Raw genomic sequence first — 14,688 nt, forward strand, 5'->3', positions numbered from 1 at the left:
CAAGGTACATAGGTGCTGGAACTAGGGGTGCTGCCGCACCCCCTGGCTTGAAATGGTTTCCATTATATACAGGGTTTACAGTTTGGTTCAATGGCTCTCAGCAGCCCCACTATAAAAATTCTTCCAGAACGCCTGCTAAGCAGTAAGGGGAAAATCCTAATCCTTGCACCCAGCCTGAGTAGCTAGGCTGGGTTCAGGACAGGTTCATAGGGAGAGAGGAAGAATCCTTCACCCGATTTATAGAAGGTCTGTGGAGAACACCACAGCAGCTACTGAAGCCAAATGAGTAGTTTATGGAGTTCTAGAGGAGCTGCATAGTAACAAAGCTTCTGGCCCCATTCTCTCCTGACATTACTGTGTCTCACCAATGGCACAGCCATAGCCCTTAAATCCTGGCCTCTTGCCTCACGTCACAAAGTAATCACTCCTGTCCCAGTGCTGAGGACACTCTACTATATCTTGTAGTATTTGTCCAAGTGGCTGCAAGCACATATTTAGGCAGGTTTCAGTCTCTATTCCTCAGACATATATCAGGACAGGACAGGACTAGAATTCAAAATGATGTTGACAAATTGGAGAATTGGTCAGAAATCCACAAGATGAAATTCAATAAAGACAAGTGCAAAGAACTACACTTAGGAAGGACAAAATCAGATGCACAAATACAAAATGGGGAATATCTGGCTAGGTGATAACACTGCTTGAAATGGATCTGGGGATTATAATGGATCTCAAATTGTCTATGAGTCAACAGTATGATGCAGTTGCAAAAAAGACTAATATCATTCTGGGGTGTATTATCGTGTGCAAGATATGTGAGGTAATTGTCACACTCTGCTTGGCATTGGTGATTGCTCAGCTGGAGTACTGTATCCAATTCTGGATGCCTGTGGCGTGGTGCCTCCCCCGCCCCCGTCATGCATTGAAGGGCTTAAAAGAGCCCTGGGAGAGGGCTGACAGGGAAAAAGCTGGGCTGTTTGGGAAAACAGCCACAGGTGTAGCCTGTGTAATTAGGGCCCAGCGGGCCCTTATAAAAGGGCAGTGGGCTAGAAGGAGGGAGACACTCTCTCTAGCTACATGGAGAGAGAAGGAGCTGGCTGCCTGGGAAGCTGAGGAGGGTACCTAGGGCAGGGTGGGGAAGGGCAGAGGGAGCTGGGGAGTGCCAGCTTAGCAGAGCTTCAGGCTGAGGTAAAGGCCCACAAAAAGGTACTAAGGCTGCAGAGGAGCAGCCCAGACCTAGACAGAGGCAGCTGGTCCAACCCTCTTGCCGATGATGAGTGGTACAGACTGCAGTCTGCCCCAGAGAGCAGGGGCTAGATGATGACTGACAGTAGCCACTGAGGCAAGGGAGGGATAGTGGGTTGGGGGTTCCCCTGGCAAGGGGAGTCCCAGACTGAGGGGGTACTGCCAGGGGGCAGAACCCTAAGCTAAAAGGGGCACCGGGGTCTGGGAGGGCTACGGGACCAGTGGCAAGTGAGATACCGACTGGCAGAGGGTGCTTCTGGCTGAAAAAAACTAATTCCCTGGATAACCAGCAGGAGGCGCTGTAGTGGTGAGTCATCGCCCCGCAACAGTACCACACTCTAAGAAAGCTATGAACAAATTGGAGAGTCCAGAGGAGAGCAACAAAACTGTTAAAAGATTTATCAAACCTGATCTATCAGGAAAGGTTAAAAAATGGGGCATGTTTAATCTTCAGAAAAGACTGAGAGGCAACCTGACAAAAGTAATCAAATATGTTCAGGGCTCTTCTAAAGAGGACAGTGATCTCTTGTTCTCCATGTCCACTGAAGGTAGGACAAGAAGTAATGGGCTTAATCTAAAACAAGGAAGATTTAAGTCTGATATTTGGAAAAACTTTCTAACTGTAAGAGTACTTAAGCTCTGGAATAGGTTTCCAAGGGAGCTTGTGGAATCCCCATCACCGGAGGTTTTTAAGAGCAGGTTAAACAAACACCTGTCTGGGATGGTCTAGGAATACTTGGTCCTGCCCCAGCAAAGGAGCTGGATTTGATGATGCCTCAAGGTCCCTTCCACCCCTACACTTCTATGATTCTGTGATCAAAGGAAGATAAGAAGGGAAGTCCAAGATAATATACTTGGTCAGCAATCCTATCTGTATTAGAGTTCCTTAAGGAAATAATATAAAACAAAACTCCCACTGACTGCATCAGGATCGGGACTGGACCTTTAAGTGCATTTATATATTAAGGAAACTAATTGTGTTTCAGAGAACTCTTGACATTAATATACCAGAATATTCCTTTCTCTCAGTGCTTGTAATTCCATATTTGGTTGCAATTCTTTTTTTTCTTCTTTTTTAAGTTAATGCCATCTAGCTAAAAACAATTAGATCAATAGATAAAAATTAAAATGGAGCTATCTGGATTAGGCTGTGGAATAAACAAGTCACTCCTCTCCAGGAAACATGTGGCTCTCAAAAATCAGTTTATTTAAAATACACAAATCAACCCACACTGGATAAAATGATAAATTATGAATTCATGCCATTTGCAAGTAAAAATATGAGAGCATTCACAATAGATGAGCCTATGAATAGATCTAAGAGTATTTTCTCATCTCTAAATCCCAGTAAACTACAGTATGTATGATTACTATTTTATGGAATTATTTGTATAGAGACAGATGGAGAGCAAGAAAGCAGATTTATTTCAAAGATAATAATGTGTGAACATCTCTGAGGCTGAATCACCAGTGCTCTTTTTATTGTGGTAGAAGAAATTTCAGTGGTTATCTATGATGTGGCATTTTTTTCTTTCTTTTTTTCCCCCTTTAATCATAACCCCAGTTTGTTTTATCCCATCTGTCTTCGTAGCATGTTCTATGATATTAAATAGCTACATTAGGCTACCTGAAATCCATGAAAGATGCAGGTGCCTTTTTACTTTAGTAATGTTGTTGTGATGAGACACTACACTTTTCTATATCTTACAAGAATTCACATAAAAATAAAATTATATAGTTCTAAAATGTGGCATTAATATCAATTTAGCTATATATGCTGGCATTCTAACAGACATCACTGCATGGTGATCTCAGCTAGCTGAGCATTACAGTATTACTGTCATATATGTGTGCTAGAATCTAAAGATACTTCTAGCAATGAGGATTTGGAAATTGTGAAGTGTATGGGAGTTCCATTGAATTGTCCGTTTCCCAAAGAGCTTAATTTTTTAAGGCTCCATTGAAGCGAGATAACTTGGAAGCCAAAAGTTCATGTCTTGGCAAGCTGAATTTCAGTATAACGGAAGGAAAAAACAAAGTCGTTCGGGAAAATTAACTATGGAAAAGTGACTGCTGCCTTCCAGCCCACTGGATAAGGTGGTGGCTCTAAAGTCCAATCATGTCAGGAGTGAGCATTGGCTCCCTGGCATGCTGCAACTCCAGGGACATCTCTTGCAGGCTTCATTGACTGGGAGGAGTTAAGGTTGGGCAAGGAAGCACCACCCCATCTCAGTCTCATGAGGAGATTGGAGTGTATGATAATACTGACTTTGCAGACATTATGTGATGCTGCTTCATGGACTCCAAGGCCAGAGGGAACCATCATGATCCTCTAGTCTGACCTCCTGCACATTGGAGGCCACAGAACCTCACCACCCACTCCTGTAATAAACGCCTAACCTCTGGCTGAGTTACTGAAGTCCTCAAATCATGATTTAAAGACTTCAAGTTACAGAGAATCCACTATTTACACTAGTTAACACCTTCAAGCCCCATGCTGCAGAGGAAGGTGAAAAACCCCCAGAGTCTGAGTGTCCAACACTGCCATCCATCAGTCTCTTTTGGGAAATGTTTGTAAGTTTCCATGTGGAGTTATTATTGCTGTAGTTAGAAGTAGCAAAGTTAGTGTTAAGCTCTTTTGCCAATTTTTTGCCCATTGGTCATTTTGGATGTACTTTGGGTTCTGAGTGTTGTGAACCTCTTTAGCCATAGCTAAGTAAAATCCAGTGTTCACAATATGCCTCTCCTGGATTGGCACAGTGTCCATTACAGACTCTCATATTTGGCGCCTGTTCTGCCTCAGGGAGGGGCCCCACCAAATTTCAAAATCCTGCTGCAAACATTGCAGGCAATAGGTCTAAAGTCTGGAGGACGTTTATAATGAGCAGTGTTAGGTATCCTAAAGATAGGGGTTGTTGCTGCTCCCCTATTAATAGTAATGCATACATCCAAGAGGGTTATGATGATTTTACAGATAAATTGTTTATTGGTGTCGGAAAGCCCTTCTCTATACTCAGCAGTTTTGGCGTAGAGTAAGCATTTTATAGGGGACGATGTGCAATTCTAATGTGAAGTTAATAAAATAAACTGTTTATGTTGAGCTGCTGAAAGCATTGCAAAAACTGAGGCAGTATAAGAAACCTTATTAGGTTTCAAAGGAAGTAGGAAAGCTTCAGCCTAATCACAGACAGGAGGTCTTCAGGCTTTTGCTGATGACATCTGAAGGCCATTTCAATTGCTTTCTATAAAAGGAAAGGGCAGAATTCCAGTACATATACAATCCTTGGTAGGTTTTAAGCTGTCATCTTCTCTACAGCCAAGCTCTCTGGCAATAGCAAAGTGCACAAATGGTGTTGGATTAGTGAAGTGATGCGTTCTGTTATAATTATGGATTTTTAAAACCTTGTTTGGACATCAGAAAAGACCATATTTTATTTATCTAGCGCTTAGCCAGGATCAGTAAATTCATGCAAAATGAATACTTTAACCAAAAAACAAATAGAAACAGTGAAGCAGGAATATCATTCCACAGTACTGAAAAATAAAACACAAAAATCCACATACAGCAAAATACTTCCTACCTATTTAGGAACACACACAACTCATAATTTATGAGAAATCAACAAAATGTCATTAAAATATTAAGACTTTATGGATCTGAAGCCTGGTTTAAAAAAGTGCTGTCAAATACAGAAGCTTTCCGAATTTTGGTACTGATATCGGGACCGATCATGCAAGGTGCTGAGTATCCTCTGCTCCCATTGAAACACCTCACAGGATTGGCCCTTCTTGTTTTCATTGGGAGCTTTGCCTATTCTTGAAGGATCAAGCTCAGAATCCCAGAAAAGCCCAAATTTATTTCTGAGTACATAATGTCCATTACAGACTCGTCCTAATGTAATTCTGGTACATCATTTCCTTAATGGGAACAGTATCTACTACTCTGGTAGAATTTTTAAAATATTTTGGTACTTTTTTATATACCATCATTTTTTGCCCTTTTTTTCCTCTTTTGACTACTGAGCTCATGCATTCTCTCTAGCCCTAATAACAGAACAGAACTTGCATTTCAAATACATTTGAATTATGGCTGTCAAGCGATTAAAAAAATGCAATAAATCATACAATTAAAAAAATTGATTAATCACTTAATCATACTGTTAAACAATAGAATATCTTAAATATTTTTGGATGTTTTCTACATTTTCAAATATATTTTCAATTACAACACAGAATAAAAAGTGTACGGTGCTCACTATTTTTGATTAAAAGTATTTGCACTGTAAAAAAACAAAAGAAATAGTATTTTTCAATTCACCTCATACAAGTACTGTAGTGCATTCTCTTTATCATGAAAGTTTAACTCACAAATGTAGAATTATCTACAAAAACACTGCATTCAGAAATAAAACAATGTAAAATTTTAGAGCTTGCAAGTCCACTCAGTCCTACTTCTTGTTAAGCCAATCGCTAAGACAAACAAATTTGTTTACATTTGTGGGAGATAATGCTGCCCACTTCTTGTTTACAATGTCCCCTGAAAGTGAGAACAGGTGTTCACATGGCACTGCTGTAGCCGAGGTCGTAAGATATTTACGTACCAGATGTGCTTAAGATTCATGTCCCTTCATACTTCAATCACCATTCCAGGGGACATGCATCCATGCTGAACACAGGTTCTGCTCAATAACAATCCAAGGCAGTGCGGACTGACACATGTTCATTTTCTTCATCTGAGTCAGATGCCACTAGCAGAAGGTTGATTTTTCTTTTTTGATGGTTCAAGTGCTGTAGTTTCCACATCTTTTAAGACTTCTGAAAGCATGCTCCACACCTCATCCCTCTCAGATTTTGGAAAACACTTCAGGTACCTAAACCTTGGGTCGAGTGCTGTAACTATCTTTAGAAATCTCACATTGGTACCTTCTTTGCATTTTGTCAGATCTGGAGTGAAAGTGTTCTTAAAATGAACAACATGTGCTGGGTCATCATCCGAGACTGTTATAACATGAAATATATGGCAGAATGTGGGTAAAACAGCAGGGCACATACAATTCTCACCCAAGGAGTTCAGTCACAAATTTAATTTACACATTTTTGTAATGAGAGTCATCAGCGTGGAAGCATGTCCTCCGGAATTATGGCCAAAGCATGAAGGGCCATACGATTGTTTAGCATATCTGGCACATAAATACCTTGCAACGCCGGCTACAAATGTGCCTGTTCTCACTTTCTGGTGACATTGTAAAAAAGAAGAGGGCAGCATTATCTCCTATTAATGTAAACAAACTTGTTTGTCTTAGTGATTGGCTGAACAAGAAGTAGAACTGAATGGAGTTGTAGGCTCTGAAGTTATTTGTTACATAATTGTACTAAAAAAAAACAAAACAATCTACGTTTGTAAATTGTACTTTCACGACAAAGATTGCACTACAGAACTTGTATGAGGTGAATTGAAAAATACTGTTTCTTTTGTTCATTTTTACAGTGCAAATATTTGTAATAAAAAATATACACTTAGATTTCAGTTACAGAATACAATATATAAAAATGTAGAAAAACATCCAAAATTAATTTCAATTGGTATTGTTTAACTGCGGTTAATTAAAATCAAAATTATAATTATAAATTATATATAAATATAAAAAAATTATAATTAAAAACTGCAAGTTTTAATTGCAATTTTTTTAGTTAATCACGTGAGTTAACTGCAATTAATAGACAGCCCTAATTTGAACATAACTACATTCTTTTAGGAGAGAAATACCTTAGTGAAATGCTCACTCTGTTTTTCACTGCCTATGGCTGCATAGTACAGCAGGCCTTCAGTGACTCTTTGTGCGTACATGTCAAAATATTGGATAGCACCTTGACCCTGTAAATCATTATGTGCTCAGCAAACAGCACAAGGCTGAGCTTCTGTGCAGGCACAAGTATGGTGAAGCATCAGGTGTTCACTGAGTGCACGTCCCAAACCCACTCCACGAATGTGAGGTAAAAAGGAGAACGGGTGTGGGCAGAGGATGGACGTAGCTGAAAAGACATAAGCAAAGATCCTGAGTGGGTGTAAACTGGTGTAGCTCCCCACTGCTGAAAAGTAAACATTTTTGGGAATACGGTAGATCTGGAATGGAACTGAAATAATTATCTCACAACTCAAAAAAGGATGCAATTAATGGCACGCCAGAACTAAAAGATGTAGGGGAGATCAGTCCTGTATTTATTAAAAAAACAAACAAACAAAAAAAAAAACTCTTTGGCCTTGTAATGAGCTAAGACAAAGTTTAGAAACTTAGAGAAAATGTATCTTTAGGACAGTCCTGTTCATGTGAAAATGTTGACACTACTGAATTTAAGATAGCAACTCTCACCTGAACTTTTTTCCATTTCAATCATAAATGACAGAAAATCCAGAAAGCTTTATCCTCAGTTTAGAATGTCAAATTACATTAGTACATAAAGAGTTTGGTATTATGAGACCTGATCAGGGAGAAGGAGACATTTTTAAGGATCCCAAACACACATTAGTAGCATTGTAATATATTTTTCTGCCACCTGGCAGCCTTACCCTGAGAGGTGATGAGCACCCTGTAGCTCATTTTGATGGTAATGGGAGTTGCAGGTGCTCAGAGGCCGTCAGAGTGGGGCCATACACTACTTATGAAAAGGTAAAATCCTTCTCTGGGTCCTCTCTGATTTGAGAGATTTTTAGGATTTAGATTATCCTATTCAGGGTTACTACTGGGAAGGGGTGAACGTAACTGTCATTCTGTTGCCAAGGGTGCAAGGAAATAACTATGGATTGTGAGAAACTTGCCCCACAATCCTCTTTCCTTTTCTTATTTTTTATTCTTTGTTGCTATCTGAGGTCAGTGGTAGCCAGGCAATCATGCTTTACATATGGAAGGGCTGATGAGGGAAATGGAGTAGGGGCTTGATTCTGCACTTATTGAAATCTATGGCAAAATGACCACTGACACTAATGGGAGCAAGACTGAACCCTAGAATAATGGTCAGTTTTTCTCTGAAATCCTTCTATGAAAAAATCACTTCTATATTTGAGTCAAAGAAAATCTGATTTTTTTCCCTAGCTCTGATAAATCCATATTCTTCTGCCTCAAAGATTTTATATATATAGCCAGGTACAAAAGGAACTGGCTGTAGTGACTTCCACTGGTACCGCATATGTGCATAAAGTGAAGCACATGGTGATTCACATCAGCTGAAGATCTGGACCATCAGTTTAAATTGGAAATAGTGAGTTGCTTTGAACATTTGTGCCCCTATTTCAGGTTCTTCTCAAAAGGAAAACAAGATAAGAGTTCACAACAACTTTGGATAGAGTGGCACAATAGAACATTCCTATCAAAGTAACACATCAAATCCGTTAATCACTAGTCTAATTTGCAAAAGAACAGGTGTTATGTCCAGGTACAAAGGGCAGGCATTGCTGCACTAGCCTCTTTTCTCAGGGTGAGTGGAAGCTACGAGGGTTCTAGCAGCATTGATTTGTACAGAGAGTTTCACTTGGTCTCAAGGGGAGCTTGCTGCAGAAATTTTGGGATGAGTTATATTCTATACTGAGCTTTTGCTGCAGTTTCTATAGTGCAATCGCAATAGCATAATCCAAGCACTTGGTTTGTCTCAGGGCAATAAAACAAAACAAAAAATAGTCTGGAACATACCACAATGTGTCTCATTGCATACTCTGCCCTTGATCAGTGACACAAAACGTAGGGTGAAGTGAAGAGTGATTTTAACTATATATATTTTCATGGCTGCATGTTTGAGCTATATCCATTTGCTTTTTTTTTTTTTTTTTTTTTTTTTTACTATTTTTACCAAATTAGCTGTCCACATTAAAAAGATACAAGTTGTTTCCTTTCCCTTCAGTTACACAGAATGCCTTCCAGCATATTTTTTCATGGTAGTTATGTATTTGTTTAAACTATAACAGATTAATGTGATTGACAGTATTAAAGAAAGGGAGTTATTGAGCATATGACAAACATTCCTTCTTGCTTTCTATTTTGCTGTAGCAGGGTAAGCATGAATCCACCTGTCTCCTTCCATTCTCTAATGGATTTGTGCTGGAAATGGCCCAACTTGATGATCACTTTAGATAAGCTATTACCAGCAGGAGAGTGGGGTGGGAGGAGGTATTGTTTCATGGTGTCTGTGTATATAATGTCTTCTGCAATTTCCACAGTATGCATCCGATGAAGTGAGCTGTAGCTCACGAAAGCTCATGCTCAAATAAATTGGTTAGTCTCTAAGGTGCCACAAGTCCTCCTTTTCTTTATTCTTTACTAAGCTCCTTTGCAGCCTTATGGAACAACACCATCAACAGTCTTACTAAAGTTGGCTTTTCTTTTATACACAGATACATGTATCCCCAACCTATTGGGAACAGAATGAAATGGCTTCTGAGGCATAAGTACACGTCAAATATTTTACTCTTTACTTTTTCTTCCCTTTGTAGCCGGACCCTGCAGGCAGAGATATTTCCATTCGTCCAATTTTAGAGCACTGTGAAAACACTCACATGACCATTTGGCTTGGCATTGTCTATGCCTACAAAGGGCTGCTCATGGTAAGTATTGCGTGGTTTACGTAGCAGTGCTGTCTAGTTGCTCCTCTTTGGTTAAAAACTGCTTTCCTGATGGATAAACGTAAGTTAAAAAATCCTTGAATAAATCTTTTTAAAGCAGATATGACAGTATGTTAAGTAACAAGGGCATTATATACAACACTAAAGCTTACCCTAATAGATATAATGCAAACAAAAGAATTTGGCAATCAAAGAATGGGAATATGAGTGAGAATCTGAATAGTCTTTAAATCTCTTGTGGAACTCAGGCTAAGGAACTGTTTAATTGCAGTGAAGACATTCAGGCTCAGGGTGGAGCTCAGGCTCTAGTACCCTGTCAGATGGGAGGGTCTCAGAGCTCTGCTGCAACCAAAGCCGGAGCCTCTACACCACAATTAAACAGTCCCACAGCCTGAGCCCTGTGAGCCTGTCAGCTGGCATGGGCCAGCCACGGGTGTCTAATTGCAGTGTAGACATATCCTTAGGGGCCTCAATCCAATTGAAAGTCACTCCTAAATCACTGAGGCACTTCTTGAAAATTCTACCAATACTGTTTTGGTTCTTTCTGAATTTCATAATGCTAATGACTAATTCTATGTGACTAGTAAACGTTCTGTTAAACCAAACCTACCTAAGATCTAGCTAATGGGGGAAAGCAAATTACTTCTGAAAAATTAGAAAGGATTTTAGGAGACACACACTGTATTTTTTTCAGTCAATAAATATGGGACACATTCTGCCTTCAGATACATGCAGACAATTCCCATTTAAAATCAGTGCATACCTGTAACTAGAAAGAGCACTAAGTTCATGTCTTTAGTACTCAATTGCTGACAAGTCATTAACTTTATCATAATACATATATTCTGTACAATGTAAAGGCTGCATGATGGTTTATACATACAGTGTTGTAGTCATGTTAGTCCCAGGATATTTGAGAGTTAGGTGAGTGAGGTAACATTTTATTGGATCAGCTTCTGTTGGTGAGAGAGACAAGTGTAAGCTTGAAAAGCTTGTCTCTCTCATGAACAGAACTTGGCCCAGTAAAAGATATTACCTCACCCACCTTGATGGTTGGTTCGTCATTTGTATTAATGAATGATGGGTTTCTTTGATTTTTTTTTTGTAATCATTTTCAGTTATATCTACTGTGTCTTCCCAATTTGTCACTGCTAGCAGGAAACTCTCATTCTTGAATTGTAACCTGATTTTACACTTTTTGCATGTTTAGTTTTGTAATACAGTTTCATAGTGTGGTAGGTCAAAAGGAGCATAATTGGTATGCAAGGACAGCACTGGCCAAACCTCAAGTGCCAAAATCAGCTTATGAAATTGTAAAATGTTCACTCTGCATTTTCATAGGCATTGGTGTTTGCTACATTTTTCTCTGTAATTCTGCTCATAAGAGTTAATATGTCAAAAGTTTTTTGTCTGGTTCATCTATAATAGAGCTGGTCAAAAATTAAATTAAAATTCTGAAGTGTTCAAAGTTAACTGATTGTTCTTTTAAAAAAATTGCAGAAATAATTATTCAAGAATATTTCCAATACAATTTTCTATTTTATTTTTAAAAATTCCAAGAAAATATTCACACGGTACTTCAAAAAAAAAAAAGTCAACAAGTTTTGTTAAATTTCATTTTGGATAAAACCATTTTTCAACTAAACATTTTCTTTGAAACGTTTTGGCCATCAGTGTAACATGTAGGACAACATGAAAGTATTTATTTTTTGTGCTCTAGATTCTAATGGTGTCTTTGTAAGGAAGATGCTCTCTTACATATTTGAGTTCAGCTAAATAGTAGGTGCTGCTTTGATCATTGCTCCTTTGTCCTAATATAGGTTTTTGCATAGCCCGGTGAGAAATTCATTACTATTTAAATAAAAATAATGTAAGAATCATAGAATATCAGGGTTGGAAGAGACCTCAGGAGATCATCTAGCCCAACCCCCTGCTCAAAGCAGGACCAATCCCCAACTAAATCATCCCAGCCAGGGCTTTGTCAAGCCTGACCTTAAAAACCTCTAAGGAAGGAGATTCCACCACCTCTCTAGGTAATGCATTCCAGTGCTTCACCACCCTCCTAGTGGAAAACGTTTTTCCTAATATCCAGTGATGAGCTGCCAAAATCTTAACCAGGTTCCCTCCTCACCCCACAAGGGGGTCGTTGCCCGCCCCCCCCCCGGACTCCTGCCCCATCCAACCCCCCCCACGTTCCTTGATGCCCCATCCACCCCCCTCCCCTGTCCCTTGACTGCCCCCAGAACCGGGCAGAAAGGTCTCGTGGGCCACCGTAGTGGGTGCCCACCCCACCCCTAAGAGCCAGCAGGACCTGCCGGGGGGCGAGGTGGGGAGTCCCAGCGGTGCTTACCTGGGGCAGCTCCCAGGAAGCATCCGGCAGGTCCCTCTGGCCCCTAGGGACGGGGGAGCGTAGCTGGAGGGAGCAGGGAGAGCGGCCGCTCCCCCACTGATCACATGAAAAGTGGCACCTTAGGCGCCGACTCCCTGGGAGCTCCGGGGCTGGAGCACCCACGGGGAAAATTTGGTGGGTGCCCACCGGCTGCTCCCCACCCTGTGCCCAGCTCACCTCACCTCCACTCCGCCTCCTCCGCTGAACACACCGCCCCGCTCTGCTTCTCCGCGCCCCCCCCCCCGCTTCCCGTGAATCAGCTGTTTGGCAGGAAGCCTGGGAGGGCTGAGAAGCAGGTGGCGGCTTCACAATCAGGCCGAGGGTGGCGGAGGTGAGCTGAGGCGAGGAGCGGTTCCCTTGCGCCCCCCCCCCCGCCCCGGGGTTACCTGCTGCAGCGTTGGTCAGCCCTCCTTGCGCCCCCCCCCCGCCCCAGCTCACCTCCACTCCGCCTCCCTGAGCCTGAGCCTGAGCGGGAAGCTGCGGCCTGTTTCTCAGCCTGCCCCAGCTTCCTGCATGAACAGCTGATTTGTGGGAAGCCTGGGGGGGGCGGAGAAGCAGAGCAGGGTGGTGCCTTCAGGGGAGGAGGCGGAGCAGAGGTGAGCTAGGGCTGGGGATGGGGCGGGGAGCTGCCGGTGGGTGCTCTGCACCCACCAAATTTTCCCCTTGGGTGCTCCAGGGCTAATATCCAACCTAAATCTCCCCCACTGCAACTTGAGACCATTACTCCTCGTTCTGTCATCTGCTACCACTGAGAACAGTCTAGAGCCATCCTCTTTGGAACCCCCTTTCAGGTAGTTGAAAGCAGCTATCAAATCCCCCCTCATTCTTCTCTTCCACAGACTAAACAATCCCAGTTCCCTCAGCCTCTCCTCATAAGTCATGTTTTCCAGTCCCCTAATCATTTTTGTTGCCCTCCACTGGACGTTTTCCAATTTTTCCACATCCTTCTTGTAGTGTGGGTCCCAAAACTGGACACAGTACTCCAGATGAGGCCTCACCAATGTCGAATAGAGGGGAACGATCACGTCCCTCCATCTGCTGGCAGTGCCCCTACTTATACATCCCAAAATGCCATTGGCCTTCTTGGCAACAAGAAGCGTAAGCGTAAACTAAAAATTACAGATTAGCGTGAACTTGATGATTTGGCTACTGAGAATATTGCTAAATCTTTTCTTGCCTATCACAAACACTACCGTGGATGCTGAGCAAAATTCCATACGGGTTACATGTGGACGACTGAACACCACGAATACATTCATCCACAAATAACTTGTGGGAGAGACCATTAAAGCAACTAACACTAAATTGCCAATCTGCTTTTATACTTAATTACAAACATATACAACTTCAACAGTAGCATATGGTTTAAATATATGTTCTGGGTTGTTGCAGATAAATTATGCAAATACCATTTAGGTCTCCACCGATTTAGGCCCCAATCCAGCAAAGATTTACACAGGTGGTTAGCTTTGCACAGTGTGAATAGTCCCATGCACATCAAAGGGACTACTCACTATGTGTAAAGAGGAGTATGTGTGTTAATTGTTCCAGGAGCAAGGCCTTAGGGTAGGTCTCGGCTGCAACTGGAGGTGTAATTTCCCTCTGGAACGGAAGCACCCCTGCTAGCTTTGATCGAGCTAGCGCGCTAACAATAGCAGCGTGGCTGTGACAATGTGGGTGGCAGCGCAGGCAATCCACGCATGTACAACCTAGCCCGAGACCCCGCTAGGTACCCGGGCGGCTCGCTAAAGCCGCCACCTGGACTGCGATAGCTGCACTGCTATTTGTAGCCCACTAGCTTGAGCAGAACTAAGGCATGTAAACCTACCCAACCTGGAAATTGCACTTCCACTTACAGTAGAGACATACTCTGAGATAGCACCAAGCCTGATGAACGTTGTGTAACCTTCTGTGCTTACTGTCGTAATTTGTAGTAGTAAAAGCAAACTAGAGCATATGTATCATTAGCTACTCATTATTATGGTCAATTAGACACTCTGGGTCAGGTGCATGTTGTCCCTCATTTACTGGCAGCCATATTACATGGCTTTCAAAAGGATGTGACTAACTTTTTTAAGTTTGCGTAGGCTGTTCTGCTTTACTAATTAGTTACTTCAGGTATACTGTGTTCCATAGCCATTAGCCAAATACACACCTTTTAACTATTTTGATGCCTTACCATCACACATCTGCTATTGAAAAAAAAGAAGATGCTCTTACTAATCAGGCTACTTTTGTCATCATTGCACCTTTGTCCTATTATACGGGTTTTGGTTTTGTTTTTTGCATAGCCAGATGTTTGAGCACCTTAGGCAATTACATTTTTCATCTCACATACAGAAGTTTAATATTTCTGTATGCAAGATGGATACTTTTCCAGTAGTTACAGAAAATAGAAGCCAATTATATCATTATGAAAAATATTGGAAGGGTTTGAGATACA

The 14,688-nt window shown here is 41.4% G+C and overlaps 1 protein-coding gene across 1 annotated transcript in view; it reads left to right on the top strand.

The window, feature by feature from the left end:
• The window catches only part of GABBR2 (gamma-aminobutyric acid type B receptor subunit 2), an 813,006-nt gene that overhangs the window by 734,733 nt on the left and 63,585 nt on the right, over positions 1 to 14,688 (top strand). Inside the window, exon 14 of the mRNA XM_074945100.1 lies at positions 9,728 to 9,838. Coding sequence (XP_074801201.1) covers positions 9,728 to 9,838 — 111 coding nt within the window. The remainder of the gene's footprint in view (positions 1 to 9,727; positions 9,839 to 14,688) is intronic.

The sequence above is a fragment of the Natator depressus genome, chromosome 2 (assembly GCF_965152275.1).
Source record: "Natator depressus isolate rNatDep1 chromosome 2, rNatDep2.hap1, whole genome shotgun sequence".
In the NCBI taxonomy this organism is placed as follows: domain Eukaryota; kingdom Metazoa; phylum Chordata; order Testudines; family Cheloniidae; genus Natator; species Natator depressus.